Source organism: Populus euphratica, unplaced genomic scaffold, assembly GCF_000495115.2.
Source record: "Populus euphratica unplaced genomic scaffold, PopEup_1.0 scaffold61.1, whole genome shotgun sequence".
Lineage (NCBI taxonomy): Eukaryota > Viridiplantae > Streptophyta > Magnoliopsida > Malpighiales > Salicaceae > Populus > Populus euphratica.
Window position 1 is genome coordinate 683026 of NW_011499941.1, and position 19214 is coordinate 702239.

The 19214-nt window shown below is 30.3% G+C and overlaps 1 protein-coding gene across 2 annotated transcripts; it reads right to left on the reverse strand.

Moving 5' to 3' along the window:
• Positions 1 to 5301: 5301 nt before the first annotated feature.
• On the reverse strand, positions 5302 to 14481 carry LOC105137041 (BEL1-like homeodomain protein 4). Of its 2 annotated transcripts, none has more exons than XM_011042611.1 (5): positions 14306 to 14481; positions 11711 to 13436; positions 6526 to 6932; positions 6389 to 6449; positions 5302 to 5992 (listed from the first exon to the last, which is right to left on the reverse strand). In XM_011042611.1, the coding sequence occupies exons 2-5, from the start codon at positions 13247 to 13249 to the stop codon at positions 5498 to 5500; spliced, it is 2502 nt and encodes an 833-aa protein (XP_011040913.1). In that variant the 5' UTR covers positions 13250 to 13436; positions 14306 to 14481; the 3' UTR covers positions 5302 to 5497. The 2 variants fall into 2 exon arrangements, with proteins under 2 accessions (XP_011040913.1, XP_011040912.1); XM_011042610.1 differs by having other exon boundaries at positions 11711 to 13449.
• Positions 14482 to 19214: the final 4733 nt, after the last annotated feature.

A 19214-nucleotide genomic window follows, 5' to 3' on the forward strand; every position in this document is an offset into this window, starting at 1 on the left:
TGTCAATTATCTCCAATTTACTCCTTTTTGTATTTTTCATCCAAAAGTGCCTTCAAAACATAAAACAAAGAATATCAAGGCATTTTACATATAAAACATGGACAAAACATTAGGTAAATATGGGTAAAACTATCGAATAATATGATTACATCAATACCACCAAAAGTTTTACCTTCATAACCTCCACTTTGTTGATTATTTTTGCCAAAACTTCTACTAGTTTGGTAAGTACCATTTATAGAGAAATTCCTTGCCAAATATCTCATCTAACTATAACTAAAACTTGTCCTAATTTGTGTGTGAAAAATATAGCTTACATGATTCTTACCATAAAATTGACAAAATAAAATTGATGATACTTGTACCAAACTTTATGATCCCAACTCCAATGTTTTTTACATATAGTTTTGTCCACCAAAACTAGTTGACCCAATATAACTATTATAAAATTGGTAGTTTTTTTTGCCCATGACAATCTTGGAAGTTTTGCCCCCTATATAAACCAACACTTTTTTATACTTCTTGATAATTTTTCACTCTCGTTTTCTTGGCTAATTCACTAAACATCTTTATTTTAAATTCTCTAGTTTTAATATCTCTTGCATAATCAATTGCAAATACATAAGATGTAAAACCACAAGATGCATTCAAAGAAAATTATAAGTCATTTAATCCTCGAACAAACCTTTTCATTCTCGTCATCTCTATAGGAATGAGATGACGACCATATTTTAATAGCCAAATAAATTGCACTTCATATTCAAAAATTGTCATATCCCTTTACTTTAATATTTAAAAGGCTTGTGGTCGTTGATTCTTTACACTTTTAAGTAAAAACCTATCAAGAAACATATCACAAAATTCCTCTAAATCCAATTAGGAGTCTCTACAGCCTTTCTTATTTTTCTTTGACTTATAATAAGATATTATAACATCTCCTTTCAAACAAAAGGATGTTAAAAGAATAGCATAGTATTTTGTGAGTACTAAGGCCTCATATATTTTCTATATTTCACCTAAACATCATTGAAAATCTTCTAACAAATCACTACTATTAAAAGTTAAAGGATCTAGCTTAATAAAATTAATCAGGTCAGTACCTTAAACTCGTTAAGGGATCAAATCATCAATTGTATCCTTCTGTTTCTTTTGTTCAGCTACAATATTAGTTAATTTCTACACAACTTGAGTTATTTATACAATCCTTTAGCCAACACGTTTATTGATATACCAACACTTGAATCTTTTTTTTTTTGTTCCTTAATATTTGTTTGTTCATTCTTAGAACTTTTCATTTATACTTCTTGTACAAAATTTTCCATGGACTTTTCACCTTTAGTTTCCTTTTACAAAGAATCAACAAACTTTTTTGGCACTTGAGGTTGATAATTACATAGTTTTCTTCATTTTAAATATTTATGAAATATATAAGTGTAACAAAAACAATTCCAAAAATACTATCTCAAATAATGTTCATGTAACAAATATCTACGAATCAACAAGAACATTTCAAAACATGGTAGATTCTATGCTCTTAAAATTTTTAAACAAAAACATAGCTCTGACATCATAATTGTCACGTATAAAATCAGAATATGACTAGCATATGATCGAAAACAAATAATTACTATTCTGAAAATGTTAAGCATCAACTTGTCAAACTAAAACATTTTCTAAATAAAAAAGAATTGAATAACTACAAAACATAATTCGATGAGATATTTATATTATGTACTTACAAAACATCTATAACTATGTACAACAATTTCAAAACAAACACTCAATCTATAGAAATTAAAAAGTTTACATCGTATGTTTATACAATTAAAATATAAAATACAAATAAAATCTTTAAGTTATATGAAAGCAAACTCACACATCAAACTAATAACTTTATGCATGCATCCAATTTTCTCTTGGTCTAATGTTTATATGTCTGAAATAAAGATAATTACGAAAAAAAATGAGTTTTCATAGCGTAATGACTAATCATTATTAGTTTATCCAAGAAAAATATATTCAAACACACATATAATGATTTACTTAATATAATCTAATTTCATAGATTAACAATTCATCAAACAAAATAAACATATATGGGCTATTAATTAATAAAGTTATGGGTCAGATAAGTCGAGTAGTGCTAAACTATTATAAAATTCTTGATTATTTTTCTTATTTATCTCTTTACTTTTCGCATTATGACTTTATTATAAATGTTGTTTTGTTTGTGAGCTTAAATAAGTTGTTGTTTGTGTAAGAGCTAAAATATTTATTTGTAAATAAATAATTGTGTGTTTTTAAGAGCTTATAGGTGTAATTGAGTTCTTATCATTTTTTTCATCTAAAATCATATTGGTGAGCTTAGTTTTAGAACACCTAATTTACCCCCTTTCCTTTTTAAGTCTTTCAAGCTTTCATCCATTTCTTTATTGATTCTTGATAGCTAAACTTATTTGTGATCTATTTTTACATTGCTTCGTAGAGACTTATAAGTTGTTTGGCATTGAGATTTAACTTATTTTTCATAAAATTTTGAAATTTTTTTACTTCAAATTAATATTTTTAGTGTTTTTGAATTGTTTTGATATATCAATATTAAAATAATTTTTTCAAAAAAATATTATTTTAATATATTTTTAAATAAAAAATACTTTAAAAACTAACATTTATCATATTTTCAAATACTCCCTTAAACTCATTTGTGAATATAAGTATCATACTAAAAATGTTAGAAAGTTCAATTTGCCATTCAATCTTATAACTTTTTTATAGTTACCATAAGACTTCACATATTAAAATTTCTTTTATTGATTAAGAACTAAATAAGACATCGTATTTTAAGGTGACAAATATTTTTTTTTTCTCTTTTTTCTTCTCTTTCATTTTCTTCTCCAATCTCCTTCCTTCTCGCTCCACCTTGCCTAACAAACAAGGTGAACTAAAATTATATCATCACACTAACGCCATTACAACTGACTAGTTTAGAAATATGCAAGTGAAAAAGGTAGCAGAGATTGGGAATAGAGAATAAAAGATAATTAAAATAGCATAATTGCAATCTCTATGCACACACTTTATTCTTCTGTGTTTCATTTATCTATTGAATCTCTATTTCGAGATTTGAATTTCATTGATTGATACTGGCCAAACATAATTCTGTATCTTTTGAGATTAAAATAAAAAATTATGAAGCAACTAAGGGTTTGTTGAAAAAACTAGAGTACTAGAGTAATATTCTGATTTTCTAGAAAATTAAAAAGAAAAATAGAACTGTTTATTCAAATACAATATTTCTCCATTAAAAAAAAAAACCTTTTAAAGGTTCATCCACAATTTTTCTTTACAAGTTTTTCATTATTTTTAAAATAAAATCAATATTGTATAATCAAATTATCACAAATACAAAATATCAAGATGACTATTATAAATAATTAACTTAATCTTTTATAAGAAATAGTTGTAATTTTTTTTTTTTATGAAGTTATCTCAATCTCATAATTTACATCACAAGTTTAACAGGTCATCCCAAATTGACTTCAGTGTTTTTTTTGTACTTTTGAATTGATTTTTTCTCATTTCATTTTTAATATTGTGTTGATTGAAAATTAGATTTTTTAATTTTATTTATTTATTTTCTATAGAGTTATCTTGATCTTATAACCAGGATTGCGAGCTTGACAAGTTAATTCTGATTAACTCGGGTAGCTTTTTTATCTTTTTTATTTTTATTTCTTCCTTTAATATTGGGTTGGTTAGAAATTAACCTTTATAATTTATTTTAATTTATTTTTAAAAAATTATTTGACAAATTAGTACATAAAACGATCCAAACACATCAAAAAAATATTAATTTAAAAAATATTATTTTTCTTATAGCATGATATAGCCGCGTAATCAAGCACCTTAATTGTACAGAGCAATCTGAATAGTTCCCAAATCCATGTGACCATTATATACTTGGTTCAAAACCTTACTCTTTGAAAGAAAAAAAAAATATACTAGGAGTCATGAAGGCATACATGTTTTAAAAACTAACAATGATTTACTGGTACAAATCATAAAAAGCCCAAAAAAAAAATATAATATAAAGATATTTTTTAACTTTAATTTTTTTTATATATAATTGTAACACTCCATTCTTAAATACTGTTTCTTTAATATTTTTTTAATTTTTTCATTTCAAATGCAACCTAATACATAATTATCAATCCCATGTTTATGGAAGATAAATTTAATCTTGAAGCATTGGAGATAAATTTTAATTTCTAAACCGATAGTATTTGTTTTCCCTTTCTATTTTTTTTTTTAAATACCCAAAAAAATTTCTCATTGTCTCTTTCTCCAAGTCTTACAAATATTTTCATTGTTTTACTTAAAACTAGGAGCATCGGTAAGAGGACAGGACATTTAGAAACCGAAACATTCAAAACTTCCACAATTGTAACATGTGATGCAAGGCAACGTCAGAGGACAAGACATTTACTGTGCACGGAAGAAAGTAGGAACTAGGTAGACATTATTTTTCATATTTACCTCACATGCCGCAGTAGTCACTTCGTACCTGATCTCTTGCTTTGCCCCCTACTGTTCATGTCGACCGCCATATCTTTTGCTTTCAGGTGTCACACTCACTGGTTTTGCTACAAAAAACGAAGACTGTCCCTGTCTCCCTGTGCATGGTTCTTCCTTTCATGACTTAACATCACTGTTCACATCGTTTTCTCTTCTCTTATGGGTAAAGGAGGGGGAAGACAATAATACCTCCGCAATGTACCTCCTCACAATTTATTGATTATTTTGTTGATTGCTATCGACTCAAGTTGATATTTTAGTCAATTTTAGTCGGAATACATTCGCAAATACACTCCTGTGCAGTTTTTGTTATAGCATATGCATTAAAAATATTTTAATATTACTTCTCGCAAAATTGCTAGAGATTGACATTCGGCCCATGATATTTACAAATTGAGTTTAGGCCTAAGTAACCGTTTACGGTTTGTTGTTGTTCCCAAGACAACTTGGCAGACATGGCCGTCTACCTGGCCAAACCCTTGCCGTGCGTTCTTCTTCCTTTCATGCTGGTTCATCACTAACCTTTCCCCAATTTCAATGCACGTAGCCCCGTCGCACTACCCCAAATATACTCTCTTTAGAGATGATCTAGTATGTTTTCTTGTAGTGACTTGAGCTCAAGTCTCACTAACCTATTTGCTTTCTGCAAAGTGCTAGCTTTGACCGTGGTAGGGAACTTCTGGGCTTGCATAATTGTAAGTTTCAACGTGGTGTTAAATAAAATGTTCATCAAACATTTGCCAACACGCATCAGCAAGGATTTATATTCAATTTAACGCCTCAAAAAGGTCCCCAAGTATATACCCCAATAAATTTTCCTCGGTCATTTGAGATATATGGCGGCAAAAAGAGTCATTCTTCTGTGGCATTATTATTCACTTTCAACTTCCATTTGAAGATGAAATGGATATATAGACACATGTCAACCCACAAAATCATGAATCATCTGACCTCCGAATGGCTGCTTAAAATGACCCTTGTGTTGCTGCAATTGTATTTGATGCTGTGCGCTTTCAATACCTTGTCTAAGACCCAAAGTAAGTGAAACAGCACCAAGTCCACCATTATCAGTCCCACTTCTCTGACACGGCAGAAAATTAATCGGTGATCCATCCATGGTGGTAGGGACCTGAAATTCTACTCTTGACCTCTTCTCTCTACTCAATTGTTCTGCATCCAGTTGTTCACCACAGCCTCCAGAGGAACCAATGCCATAGCATTCCATTTGTTTATCTAGCACAGAATTTGTACAAAACTTGTTTGAGCCTTCCTCGTCATTTGACTGGCTATTACCCTCTGCAGAATTTCCGTCGTTCTTCCCAGCTTTTTCTGCCAAACCTTTGGCTTCAAGCAAATGTATTTCCTCAACCATAGGTTTCCACAAGCGCACCCGGGCATTGATGAACCAGTTTGACACCTGCACTAATCTTTCAACTTGATTATCAAACATGATAATTGCATCTACATCTAGTGGAGTAAATTTGTATCTAGAAGCCAATGTAGTTAACATATTTCTAAACCAAACGGGATCAAGTGAATATTGTGTCTTTCTCATGAAATGCTGCCAAACTGCTTTAGTTAAAACACAAAATACTTTAATTTAGTGTCATCCAACTTCAAGAGCTCTAAAAAAGAGCATTATGGTCCCGCAATACCAAGCAAGCAAACGAGAAACAGTAATCGTGGCCAATTCATATACTAACAACTCCAATCAAATCAATGTATAAAATGGTCCTAATTAATCCCATCGCCCAAATTGAATCGAGACCCTTGGAAATAAATGATTAAAAAAATAAACAAGAAGCTGACTTACCTGGTTTCGAGTTAGACCCGTCTGAGTGGCTAACATTTGCTTATCAGCGTCTGTGGGGTACCTACAAGTAGAAAAGTCTATTCGGTAAAATATTCTAACCAAATTGCAGATTTGAACGGTGGTGGTGGGAAACTCACGGGTGAAGAAAATGCTCAAACAGCCAAGCTCTAAGAACTGCTACTGAACGTTCTGGTAGGCCTCTTTGGGGCCTCCAAATGTGTTGTTGGGGTTCTTGGTACCCGACAGTAACCCCACCAGATTTGTTCGTTTGAATGCTTTGATCCATGTATCTTAACCTCGACGCACTTGTATCAACTTTACTACACATTGCAACTGTATTCCTGGAGAAAAGATCATCTCCTAGGGTTTTTGTCACCTGCTTGAGCTGGTCCACGATGGCATGTTTCAGACACCTGAAATTCCCGGAGACTGTCTTGAGAGCCAAGGTAACGTACGGGGTGGCAGCACTAAGACCAGCCACTGATTCAAAAGAAGAAGCTACCATTTGCATCTGTTGATGGTATTGCTTGTACCTTCTGCAAACCTTTTGGCAACACATGCAGTACAGTACAGTCAGCAAGCATGCTTGTTTTAAGTGATGATACATGATAATATGGTGAAAATTAATGTGTTAATATCTCAAAAGATAGATAAATATTGCTGGCATGCATATTCTAAGAAATATCCACAGATAATTGGTCATAGTAATCTTTGGATATTTGGGAAGTAATAAATGTTGGAATGGGCATAGGAACATGTGTTGATGTATAATGATTGGGCGGGGGTAACAACTCTGTATGGTGTCAATAGGAGAAACAGGGGGGGTAGCAAAGTTAGACAAGATTGGAATGGGCATAGGAACATGTGTTGATGTATAATGATTGGGCGGGGGTAACAACTCTGTATGGTGTCAATAGGAGAAACAGCAATTCCGCTGTACCCTTTTTTTTTTGGCGCACCAGACCTTAGCTAAATTGGGAAAATCAACAGTAAAAACTATGCAGTTGAGATGCTGATCACACTTTAGTTTCCACTGTATAGTTAGGGCTGATTTTTGCAACTTAAAAAACCGATGCTCACTATCGGTGTAAAGAACAAAATATATAACTCAACATCATAGAAAAAAAAAAGAATAAAATAATAATTATCCATTCCCAAAAATCAAAATATAAAAATGATAAAATTAATAAAAAAAATCTTAAAAAAAACACACTAGCAAAACAAGTGAGGTCATCAAAACTCGCGGGTAGGATCATGCAAAACGTGAAAAGAAATGAAGTTCAATTTTAAAAAGAATCAGATTTTAAAGAACAAAATCAAAAAGAATAAAAATACAACCTTAAAAAAACATGGAACATCTAGACAAACCTCTCACTTAGATCATTATACAGGGGTAGCCAAAGTGAAAAAGGAATTAAAGTTAACAAAGTTTATTTTTCAAAATAAAAAACAACATCAACCTATGTTAACTTTCCAAACTCATGACCCTATCTAATGACTAAACTGAAAGCATTGTATCTTGGAAAGCTACAATTTTAAAACATTGCTTAAGCTAACAAGTTGGCCCATAATCTAGGTAACCGTGGCTTAGACCAAGCCAAGTTTCAAAAGAGATTGAGGGGAAATTGTTCTAGTGTAAGTTGGTCAAAAACCCGGATTGATTCATATTTCAGTTAACCTGGGCAAGTCTAGTCAAAACATGAATCAAAACTCATTGGCTATTCTCTTTTTTTTTTCAAAACAATATCATTTTGACTTTTTATAAAACAAAACGATTTGGTTTACTTAGGTTAATTTGAGTCAACTCACTCAACCCATGACTCGATAGTTGTCTCGGATTGACTCTTAGATATGGCCTAGAAACAAGGGGACAAGGAAATCAATTCTTAATAGTTCGAATGATGAAATAAAAAAAATCAAAGATAAAAAATGACAATTAAAAGAATAAAAACCTGATTTGAAAAAACAAATTAAGAGGATAGACTAAAATTTTGAATTGAAGAGCAAAATTAAAAAAAAATCAAATTAGCAAATGAAACTTAAATAAAAATAAAAATTAAGCTAATAAAGACCACATTAAAAAAAATACATGATTATAGATTTAAGGATGAAATTGAAAACAAATTAAAATTTAACGAAGGAGCTAAGAATCAAAATTAGCAATTAAAACATTAAAAGTCAAACTTCAAATATCATTAAATATCAAATTGAGGAGCAAAAATGAAAAGAAAAATCAAATTCACATAAAAATCTAAAACTAAAATGAAAAGCAAGAAAATGGACCATATATGAAAACATTAAAAATAAGATCATGAATTGTAGGATAAAATTGAAAAGAAATTAAAATTTGATAAAAAAGCCAAGAATCTAAATTAGAAATCACAACATTGAGGGTCAAACCTGAAACATCATAAAATAAAAGGATAAATTTGATATAAAAATCAAATGATCAAATTGAAAAAAAAGAGAGTTAAATTTGATACAATTAAAAGAATAAGAACCAAATGTGATAAACTTAACAAATAACACTTCTAATTTTTTACAAGGGCAGCACATTTGTGAAGGATGAAGAGAAAACAAAGGGGGGAAGAAAAAACATCGTCAAAACTCAACTATGCATTGGGCGGCAACACATGCTGAACCACCATGAAAGAAGTGACAAGATACATCCCACTCACTTGCAGCAATTCCTTTTTTTAATTTAATTTATACAAATACCAAATTGCCCCTAATCCCACAAAACATTTAGAAGAAATAACAATAAAAAGATTTTTTAAAAAAAAACCCTCAATCATAGCTTTAGATTATTAGACTCTAAGAGTACTTTAGTAACTACATTGTTAAAACTGAAAACAGCATTGCCCTAATTGTTAAAGAAATTCAACTTTTAAAAGTATTTTAGATATTACGTTTAGCAAATGAAAGATTAAAAAGACTCCCTTACCCCCCCAAAAAAAATCAATGCAAAAATACTATATTACCCTTGAAAGTATGATATAAGACTTAAATTGTTAAGGGTAATACGATAATTTTACTGGAGATCCACAAGCTGATAATGGCAATAATTTTGACATTACAGGAAAACAACTTGTTGGGTTTTGGACTAGTGGACAGTTACTTTGAAAGCTAAGTGCACTAATTCCATTATGGGATTGACATGATGTTTGGACAAGGTGGGCCATCAAGGTCCCACCACTAATTCCATTTAGTATCTAATTTCAAAGCAATCCATCAATGGTCACTAGTTTATATAACCAATCCATATCAGCTGCTTACAAACGCAAACCACAAACCCTTTCCTAGCATCAGAATATTTTGTATTGTAGCCTTGAACAAAACAAGTAAAAGGTGCTGCCAGTCAAGATGTGCTCTCGTGCCGTCCATAAATAGCATCTGAATTACTAATCACCATGCAACTACAAGTTAGGTCGATTATAAGTTGCGTTCTACCTACCAGTGGAACATAATTTCATCATTACACTGTATATAACCTCAAGATATTTGAAAAAAAAAAGAAGCAATAATGCATACCAGAAAAAGGCAACAGACACTGAATGCGATGCGTTTGGTGATTGTATGCAAGCTTGCTTGAGAGATGATTGCAGGGGCTAGTATCATGCAACTGATTTTATCGTGGTGAAATCAACACTGTAAGTTTGAACTACATGCAGGCAGCAAAATTGCGAGGCCGGACATATTTGAAAACTCATTTTGGAATTGAAACCCCATGAAATCACTAGATGCCCATGTAAGAAGTCCTCAAATCCTACAATATGGTAGGAAAAAGAAGTCCTGTCCAGCTTCAGAACTGACTGGGAACAAGGCGAAGAAAGGAAAATATTCCAAAATAAGCATTCTATTTCGTCCCATATAGGTATCATCTTGTCATCAAAAGTCCAGCAAATTCAAGTTCTCTCGATTGATTCTGAAGCAATAAAGAAGGGGAAAGTGCTCAAACTCAACAAGATAGTTTCCTAAATGACATTTGCTCTTCAAGACAATTACAAAACCTAATTTGATCTTCCTAGTTTTCTTTCCTGATGCGGTATGCATATCATGCATGGAAAAGGAAACACGAGGAAAGTATTCGAGCCACAAGGAAGACTATATTTGGATGAGATATCCTTATTCAGACTCTGGTCTGCCAGGACCACTATAAGTAGCATCAAAGTTTTTAAAGCACATAAATACATAAATAGCATCTATAAATAGCCTTTTTTTCCTTGTTCAAGTCTCAAGTCGCCACTTAGTGGCATTTTAACCAAAAAAATCACTTTAATGGCGTTGTCCTCCACCATATCCCTTGCCATCTAAGTACAGTCCAAGATCTATTATGGAAGCTGCTTGTCTGACTGCTGACTTCCTTTTCAGTCATCGATATTTTTCAAAATGATTGAGTCATGTTGCCTCAATAATCAAGCACTCATTTTAATAAATAGCACGAGAGCCTGGGTGCCAGAAGTATGAGCTCAAAATGAAACAAAGTAGATAAAAGGGAGGCGGCTCCATTTTGAAAAGGTAGGCCTCTAATTCTAATTCCTAAGCTGATCTCTTTCGGCACTTTGGATATGAAATCTGCTCTACATGTCTTCATAAAAGTAATTCAATAATCGTTACACTAACCTTGAAAAAAACTCAAACCATAACTATTCCTAAGAGCAGTCAGAGAGTGAGCACACAATTCAAAGCAACAATCACTAATTTACCAAAATCTCAGCTTAAAATTCAGTTAATATAAGAAAATCTTTTCGCTTATAGCTATTTCTAATTACTTCCAGCATTAACTCTTTATTGTGAACTATAAAAAATTAATTTCAGTGAACAAAGGCTTGTATATAATCTTCCACTGTCAGTCTTCTATAGCTCGTGACCTTATCCACAATCATTCTCACTCCTGTTATCTTAAGGCTGACGGTGTTTATCTTCGTCCTTAAATTGTTAAGATTTTGCTTACAGCATTTTTGCTCATGCTAGGTTTAAGATTCTCAAAGTTCGCTTAATGCATCCTATTCATTTTAAAATTAAATGAATAAATAAATATGCAGCTTTCTTTTGCGTAAATTAGTTAATATATCAGTTCTAATTCATAATTTCTTTTGGCATAAAAGTACATTTAAAAGTTTCGAAACTACTTCAGCTATGTTATAAACTAGCAGCCTAATCAGGTAAAGCACAAGTTTCAGTAGTTTTAAATTCCATAGAGATTCCACCATCATCAACTCTCTTCTCTCTCCCCCTCCCTCTCTCTCTCTTGATAAATGATGATGTTCCCTCCAAAAAAAGTTAAAAAAACAAACTGAGAGAGGTGCGGAGTAGACAAACCTCCTCTTCCAAGAATAGGAGCTTTGCCTTCATTTGTTGGTATTCTGGACCATAAGATCCACAAGAGCCGCCGCCTCCACCTACACCAGCACTACCACTTCGCTTGTTCGAACTGTAAAATGTAGAGGATGAGATGCCTGAAATATCGTTGCCGTCAGTCCCGCCCTCTTCGTCAACAGTATTAACAGTGTCCGCCAAAGCTGGAGCACTAGCTTGATCGCCAGATATCCTCTCAAACATCTCAGATGTTCTCATGAGTTTTGGGCCTGTTATAATAGAGAATTCTTCCAGTAGCTCCTGAGCTGGCTTCAAGAATCCTGAACTCTTTAGAATAGTTGCATATCCAGTAAAAGGTCCGAGAGGACCGGTATTTCGAAAAGCATGTGTAGAAGTTCCCACGACGTCATGAAGTGATTTCCCACCACCTTTACTTATAATTGACGGTTTAGGCATAGCACAGAAAGAGCTTGACTTGGAAATTTTTGAATCTTGTTGAGATTCTTGAGAAACCCGAGCCACCTTCAATTGCAAATGTTCAGATGCACATCCCTCTCCAAAACGGGTAGCTTCAACTTTAGATGGTGGATTGATTGATGAAAGAGACAAAGATAAACCCTGATTGTTAGCATCACTTCCAATAGTCCTCAACTCTTGGTCGCTTGTCCTTGCAATAGGACCGAACTCACCACTCCAGTGATGGTAGTTCTCAAGTGGTCTGCTCATCCAAGTACTGGTATTATTATCAAAATGTAAAGCAGTTGATTCAGTTGCATATGATGGATGAACAATGCGTTCATTAATTCTAGGCCGAAAACAGCCAGAAGGAATAGCATCAAGGAGTGTATTTTGGTAAGGTGGAAGAGAAGTGACTTGCATCTCCCTCGCGTCCTTCAGGCTATCATCACTTAAAATTTCACCAGATGAATTCCTTAAAGTAGATGGAAGCTGAACATCTTGGTTCTCGAAGTAACTAGGCATCCAATATTGTCTGGATGTTGAAATGTTGCTTACTCTTGCATTATTTGACAAGACTTCACCAACAAACATAGGTTTCTGATTCCTTTCCCCACCTACTGAACCACCTGCATAATTCACCATCAAATCATAACTTTGCTGCGATTCAAGGCTTCTCCAATTACCGCATTCTTGTGGGTCACAGGTAGTGGATTTAGGTGATAAAGCATTGAAGTTGGATAAAACTGGGTGAGACATGCTGGTGAATGAAGAATCCTCTGCTGGTATAGGCTCTAGTTCTTGATCAACAATTGCATCTTTAGAAGCTGATACAGCATGAGAACTTGTTGCAAAATTGAGCATTTCTGAGGAAAACATAGTAGAATCATAAAGTATATTGCCATTCCTAATATTTCGAACGTGAACAGGATCTGGGCTTAGCCCCGGACGGATAGAAAAATGTTCCAAACAGTTAGGAAATTCATCTATATGCTGGACTGAGGATAAACTTTGTTGAACTCTCAACTTATCTCTCCGGCTTTGCTGTGCTACATGTGAATCTGGACTTAAATTTCTTGTGTCCATCTAATGCTAGGATGCCACCCTCGGGTTTTGCTTACTTTGACTGGAACCTTTCTAGTAAGCTCAACACGCAACATAAGGCCAAGCTTGCCACCTTGAACAAGACATTGAAAGTAAGAACCAAGTGAAAGAATCCACCGTTTCCAACATCCACCGAGCTTGGTCCTGTCACTCTACGAACTTAAAGTTCCTGCAATACCATCCTGTTACAGAGATTACAAGGTATATTAATGCTGTACATTTTACAGCCACGACTGACATAAAATGTAACAGAATAAAAACAATTAAAAAAGTGGCAGGATATGACGACACGAATCTAGAAGAAAGAAAACATATTCATCAAGAAAGGAAAAAAGAAAAGCAATAACAGTAGAACCAACTGTAGGTTCGTCATCACTCAGAGAGCGGTCTCTGCTCTCAAATCTGTACAAGACTTTTTCTACCATTTTCATCGTCATCATTATTTTATTTCCAACTTTTGTACATGTTACAGCCAAACAGTAAGGCTTTCTTTCACCAAAGGAGCAGTGAAAAAATCTTGCAGAGTTAATACTCAACAACTCGAACCAACTCAATCTTGGACTAAATAAGAACTGTCTGTAACCTGCCATCCTTTTATATGCATGTGTATATACTGCAGTACAGGTATATCATAATTATACCTCACGTAAACCACTGTAACCCTAATTCAATAAAAAACAGCATAAACCCTCGTGCATGTCAGCAGTCTAGAACAGCTAAGGAAAAAACAAGAATGAGAGACTGAGTTCGAAGAGATCCAATTGTTGAAGAACATGTATAATGAAAATCTCTTGTTTCACTTTGACCCCTGCAGCTTTAGTTGCTTCTTGATAACCCTCACAGGTTATGAAGAAGAAAACATATAGGTATCAAACAGAGCTTTCCAAATACATGAAAATGAAAAGAACAAAAGGAGATGCGAGGGAAAAAAAGGAAGAAGGTAAAGATAAATCTTTGAGCAAGATTTTGATGATCAAATTTCAAAGGAAAAACTCATGAGAAATACTCCAATCTTGTATCAAGAAAATTAGTAATTACCTTAAAAAAACATGGAAACCAATCCATAAAAACACGAGAAGGGTACAATTTCCGGCGAGTTTCCGGTGAGGTTTCTTGGTTGTGTTTTGGTGGGAGAAGAAAGCGTGCACGAAGGAGGAGGAGGACAATAATTGCGAAGTGTTGGTATTTGCCGTTAGCCTTAACGCCTAACCCGCGCTTTAGCATTTTCAAGCCATGTTTTAACGTGGTTTCGACGTTAAATCTGACGGCAAAGGAAATGGCACGCTCGTGGATTGAATTCTTGTCTCCCCGATGGGTCCCTCGAGCGAATTTCACTCTTTTCCCTTTTGATGCATAGGGCCATATAAAAGGCAGGACGTTGTAGTTCTAGGAAACACCCCTAATTAATGATTTTAATCACTAAAATATCATGTCTTACTAATAAATAACTATTTTACAGTACAATTATGAGAGATTAATAATAATAAAAACTTCTTCTTAATGTTTAAATTGGAGTAATAAATTAAACTTTTTAATCTTGAAATGTCTATCCTGAAACTTTATTATGCGGCATGATCAGAGATGAGTTTAAGGCATTATGCATCAATTAGGAATGGAAAGCACTCTCAAGGTTAAACTAATTAAAAAAATAATCATCAAAGTTTCACGGGAAAGGATTTATACCTAGGTTGTTTTTTAGTTTCAATAATATTTTAAAATAATTTAAATTTTTTATTAATTATTTTTTGATATTTTTGTATCGTTTTGATATTTTAATATTAAAAATAATTTAAAAAATAAAAAATATTATTTTAATATATTTTAAATAAAAAAATAATTGTTATTACATTTCTAAGTGATTATTTAATCTCAAACAAGTAATGGGCTAATCCTCGTAGAAGGATGCATGGACAAGCAAACATTAATGAAAAATAAAAATTGAAAAAATGATTTTCCATAAACTTATTACGCCGCATGCTTAAAATGAGTTTAGGGCCATGAGGAGAGGATTGCACTAACCAGCTTTATTGATGAAAAATCAACATCCGCCAATTATTGAAATCATTCAACCAATTAAAAACAATCATCAAGCTTTTATTAACAAGGATTTAGAATATATTTATTTTTATATTTTAAAAATATTTTTAAAAAAACTATTTTTTTATTTTTTTATTTTAAAATAATATTTTTCAATGTTTTTATATCATTTTAATGTGTTAATATTAATAATATTTTTTAAAAAATAAAAAAATTATTAATTTAATATATTTTTAAAATAAAATACTTTATAAAATAACTACAGCTATAATTTTAAATATTCTCTTAAAATTTAACAAGTAAGGAGCTAACACTCGTAAAAAAATATACAAGCAAAATACTTATAAAATTGATTAACATGAAAATAGACACAAGAGATTTAATATAAATTTTTAAAAAAAAACAAAAATAAAAAATATTGTTATTGATGATGATGGAGCAAGACTCCTAGAAATATTTTTTAGAAGAAGAGTCTATTTTTGCAGAGAAAAGGATGGGGTTTTAAGTTGCAAGACATGTTATATAAAGGAAGAATTTTCATTTCATTCAATTCCATTAAAAAAAATATTTAATTGCATTAATTAAAATTTAAAACACCTCAATTCAAACATGATATCAAATTACAGTAATTTATCTCATAACTTAATACAATAAAAAAAAAACTTAGTAGATTAAACATGATTTTTTTTATAAAAAAATTATAGATTGGTCATATAATTTCTTTTTATTTTAGACTTTGATCATCTCTTATTGAATAATTTAGTTTTAGAACATGCAATTAAAAAAACAGTTTGAGAATATAAAAAAAAAGTTACTGCGATGTGTTTTAATAAATTCTATAATTACAGTGGTAATTTCGAATTGCTATTATTTACATCTCTGGTGCAATTTTTTCTTAATTTGAGTGGCAATTATGGGATTTAAAGCTTTTGTTTATAAATGCATTTATTTAAAATACTATTAAATTTTAGTGACATATGAAACAAGTGACTTTAAATTCTATGTGAAGTTCTATCATAATTTTTTTTAAAGATAAACGAATGTGTTATAAAAACAATTGCTTGGAAAGGTCATTATAACATTACTTGCAATAAATTTTACTCTAAATGCCACGATGACTACTATCTGAATTTCATTTTGTTACGATGAGACACTCACCAGTTTTCTATTGTCAACTTTCATTTTTCAATTCAATAATTGTGCTTTTAGCCGGAATAAGTTAAATTATATTTAGTTTTATCTGAAATTTAAAGAACTATATCCATAAATAAATAAATCCATAAATAACCAATTTTTAAATAATTTATCATGTCAAAATATATGTTAATTATTTTTTTATTTTTTAAAAAATTATTTTTGATATTAATATATTAAAATAATTTAAAAATACTAAAATATATTAATTTTAAATAAAAGAAAATTTTAATTTTTTTAAATATTTGTAAAATATAGAAACAAACAAATTAGTGTGAATGATTGAAGACATGAATAGAGTATTTTTGAGTTTTCTTCGTGTACAAAGCACACAAGCAAACTCAAAGAACGACATCAACAAGTAAATAACTAATCAGTTTAAGGACTTGTTTCGCAATAGACGGGAAAGTAGAGCGTATCATCGTGGAAAATCCAACAAGAAATTACTTGGGACACAATGCACGCGTGAAAAGAAAAAAAAAAAAAAACTTAAAAGTCTTGCATCTTCTATGAGTTGCATTTGCACGTTTTGGGTAGGATTATTATTTTTTAATGTAAAAAATTATTAAAGTGTTTTCTAATAAAAAACATTATTATTAATTTAAAATACAATTCTGAATATTTTTTTTAAATATAAATACAATGATATATTGAATGATTTTTTCAAATATCAAGACAATGGTATATTAAATCGTCTTGGATTAATTATTAAATTTGTAGGGTCATGAGACTATTATAATCATATAAAAATCAGATAAAAATAAACTATAAAGATTAATTCATAATACAATAAATATTGAACGGCATAATTAAAAAAATTATTAAAATAAAAAGGAATAAAAAAAATATCTATATATACTCAAGCCAACTTGTCAAACCTATGTCATAAATCATGATATCAAGATAATCTTATACAAAAAAAATAAAAATAAAAATTATAAAACTCAATTTTTAATTAATTTAATATTGAAGAAAGAAATAAGAAAAATCAATTAAAAATAATTAAAATCAACTCTGACTAAACTCTTAAATCTATGACCTCTAGCATGGTATGAAGATGATTTAATGGAAAGAATCGTGATGAAATTAAATATTTTCAATAGATTCAAACAATCAATTATTAAAAAATAAAATTTAAAAAATAAAAAAATTTGATTGCTAGATAGTAAAATTAAAAAAATCAATTAAAAAAATCTAAAAAAATTTTTAGTCAGCTTGTAACCGGGTCATGCGAATAAGATAATATAATATAAAATAAATTAAAAATAACTATGATGTTTAATTCTCAATCAACCCTTGTAAAGATAATAAAATTTAAAATATTGAAAAAACAAAAAAAAAGTTGTGTCAACTTAAATTAACTTATTAAATTGTAATAAAATTGAAATAAATTCTTAGATAACAAATTGAAAAACAACTCATGATATCATAATATTAACATATTTAATATTGGAGATTAAAATTGAAAAAATAAAACTAATTAACTTTATGAGGCCAATATATAACCTAAAAAATATATAAATCACATTTCTCAAAATAGTCTAATATTATATGATAAAATTTAAAAAAATAAAAAAGAGAAAGATTGGATCATTGAATGATGTAATTAAAAATAAAAAAAATATATTACAATGAGTAGTATTTTCTGAGTAATAGTATGGTCACCTTAGTAATAAAATCATGGTAAATTTATAGATAATAAATTGAAAAAAAATCATTATATTATATTATTAATAAATTTAGTATTAAAAGCTAAAATTAAAAATTAAAAATTAAAAACTGATTAAATTCATAAGAGCACCACGTAACCCAACAAAAACAAATATGAAAAATAATTTCAAAACAATCTAATCATAAAAGATGAAACTTGATTGTATTGTTTAACTGTGAAATTAAAAAGAAAAAAAAACATTCCAGTGAATAACATTTTATGAGTGATACTACAGTGTTTCAGCATGAATTGTTAAATTAAATACATTACGACAATGCTTGGATTGTCATGGGCAAAGATTGTGGAAAATCCAACAAGAAATTACTTAGGACACAATGCACGCGTAAAAAGAAAAAAAAAATACTTAAAAGTCTTGCATCTTCTATAAGTTGCATTTGCACGTTTTGGGTAGGATTATTATTTTTTAATGTAAAAAATTATTAAAGTGTTTTCTAATAAAAAAATTTATTATCAATTTAAAATATAATACTAAATATTTTTTTTAAAATATTAATACAATATTTAATGATTTTTTTCCAATATTGAAACAATGGTATATTAAATCAATTTGGATTAATTTTTGAATTTACAGGGTCATGAGACTATTAAAATCATATAAAAATCAGATAAAAATAAACTATAAAGGTCAATTCATAATACAACAAATATTGAACGACATGATTAAAAAAATTATTAAATTAAAAAGGGATAAAAAAATACCTATATATACTCGAGCTAACTTGTCAAATTTATATTATAAATCATAATATCAAGTTAATCTTATACAAAGAAAATAAAAACAAAAACTATAAAGTTTAATTTTCAATCAATTTAATATTAAATGAAGAAATAAGAAAAAAAAAAATTAAAGTCAATCCTGACTAAACTCTTAAATCTATGACCTAGATCACGTTATCAAGATGATTTAATGAAAAAAATTACAATGAAATTAAATATTTTCAATAGGTTCAAACAATCAATTATTGAACAATAAAATTTAAAAAA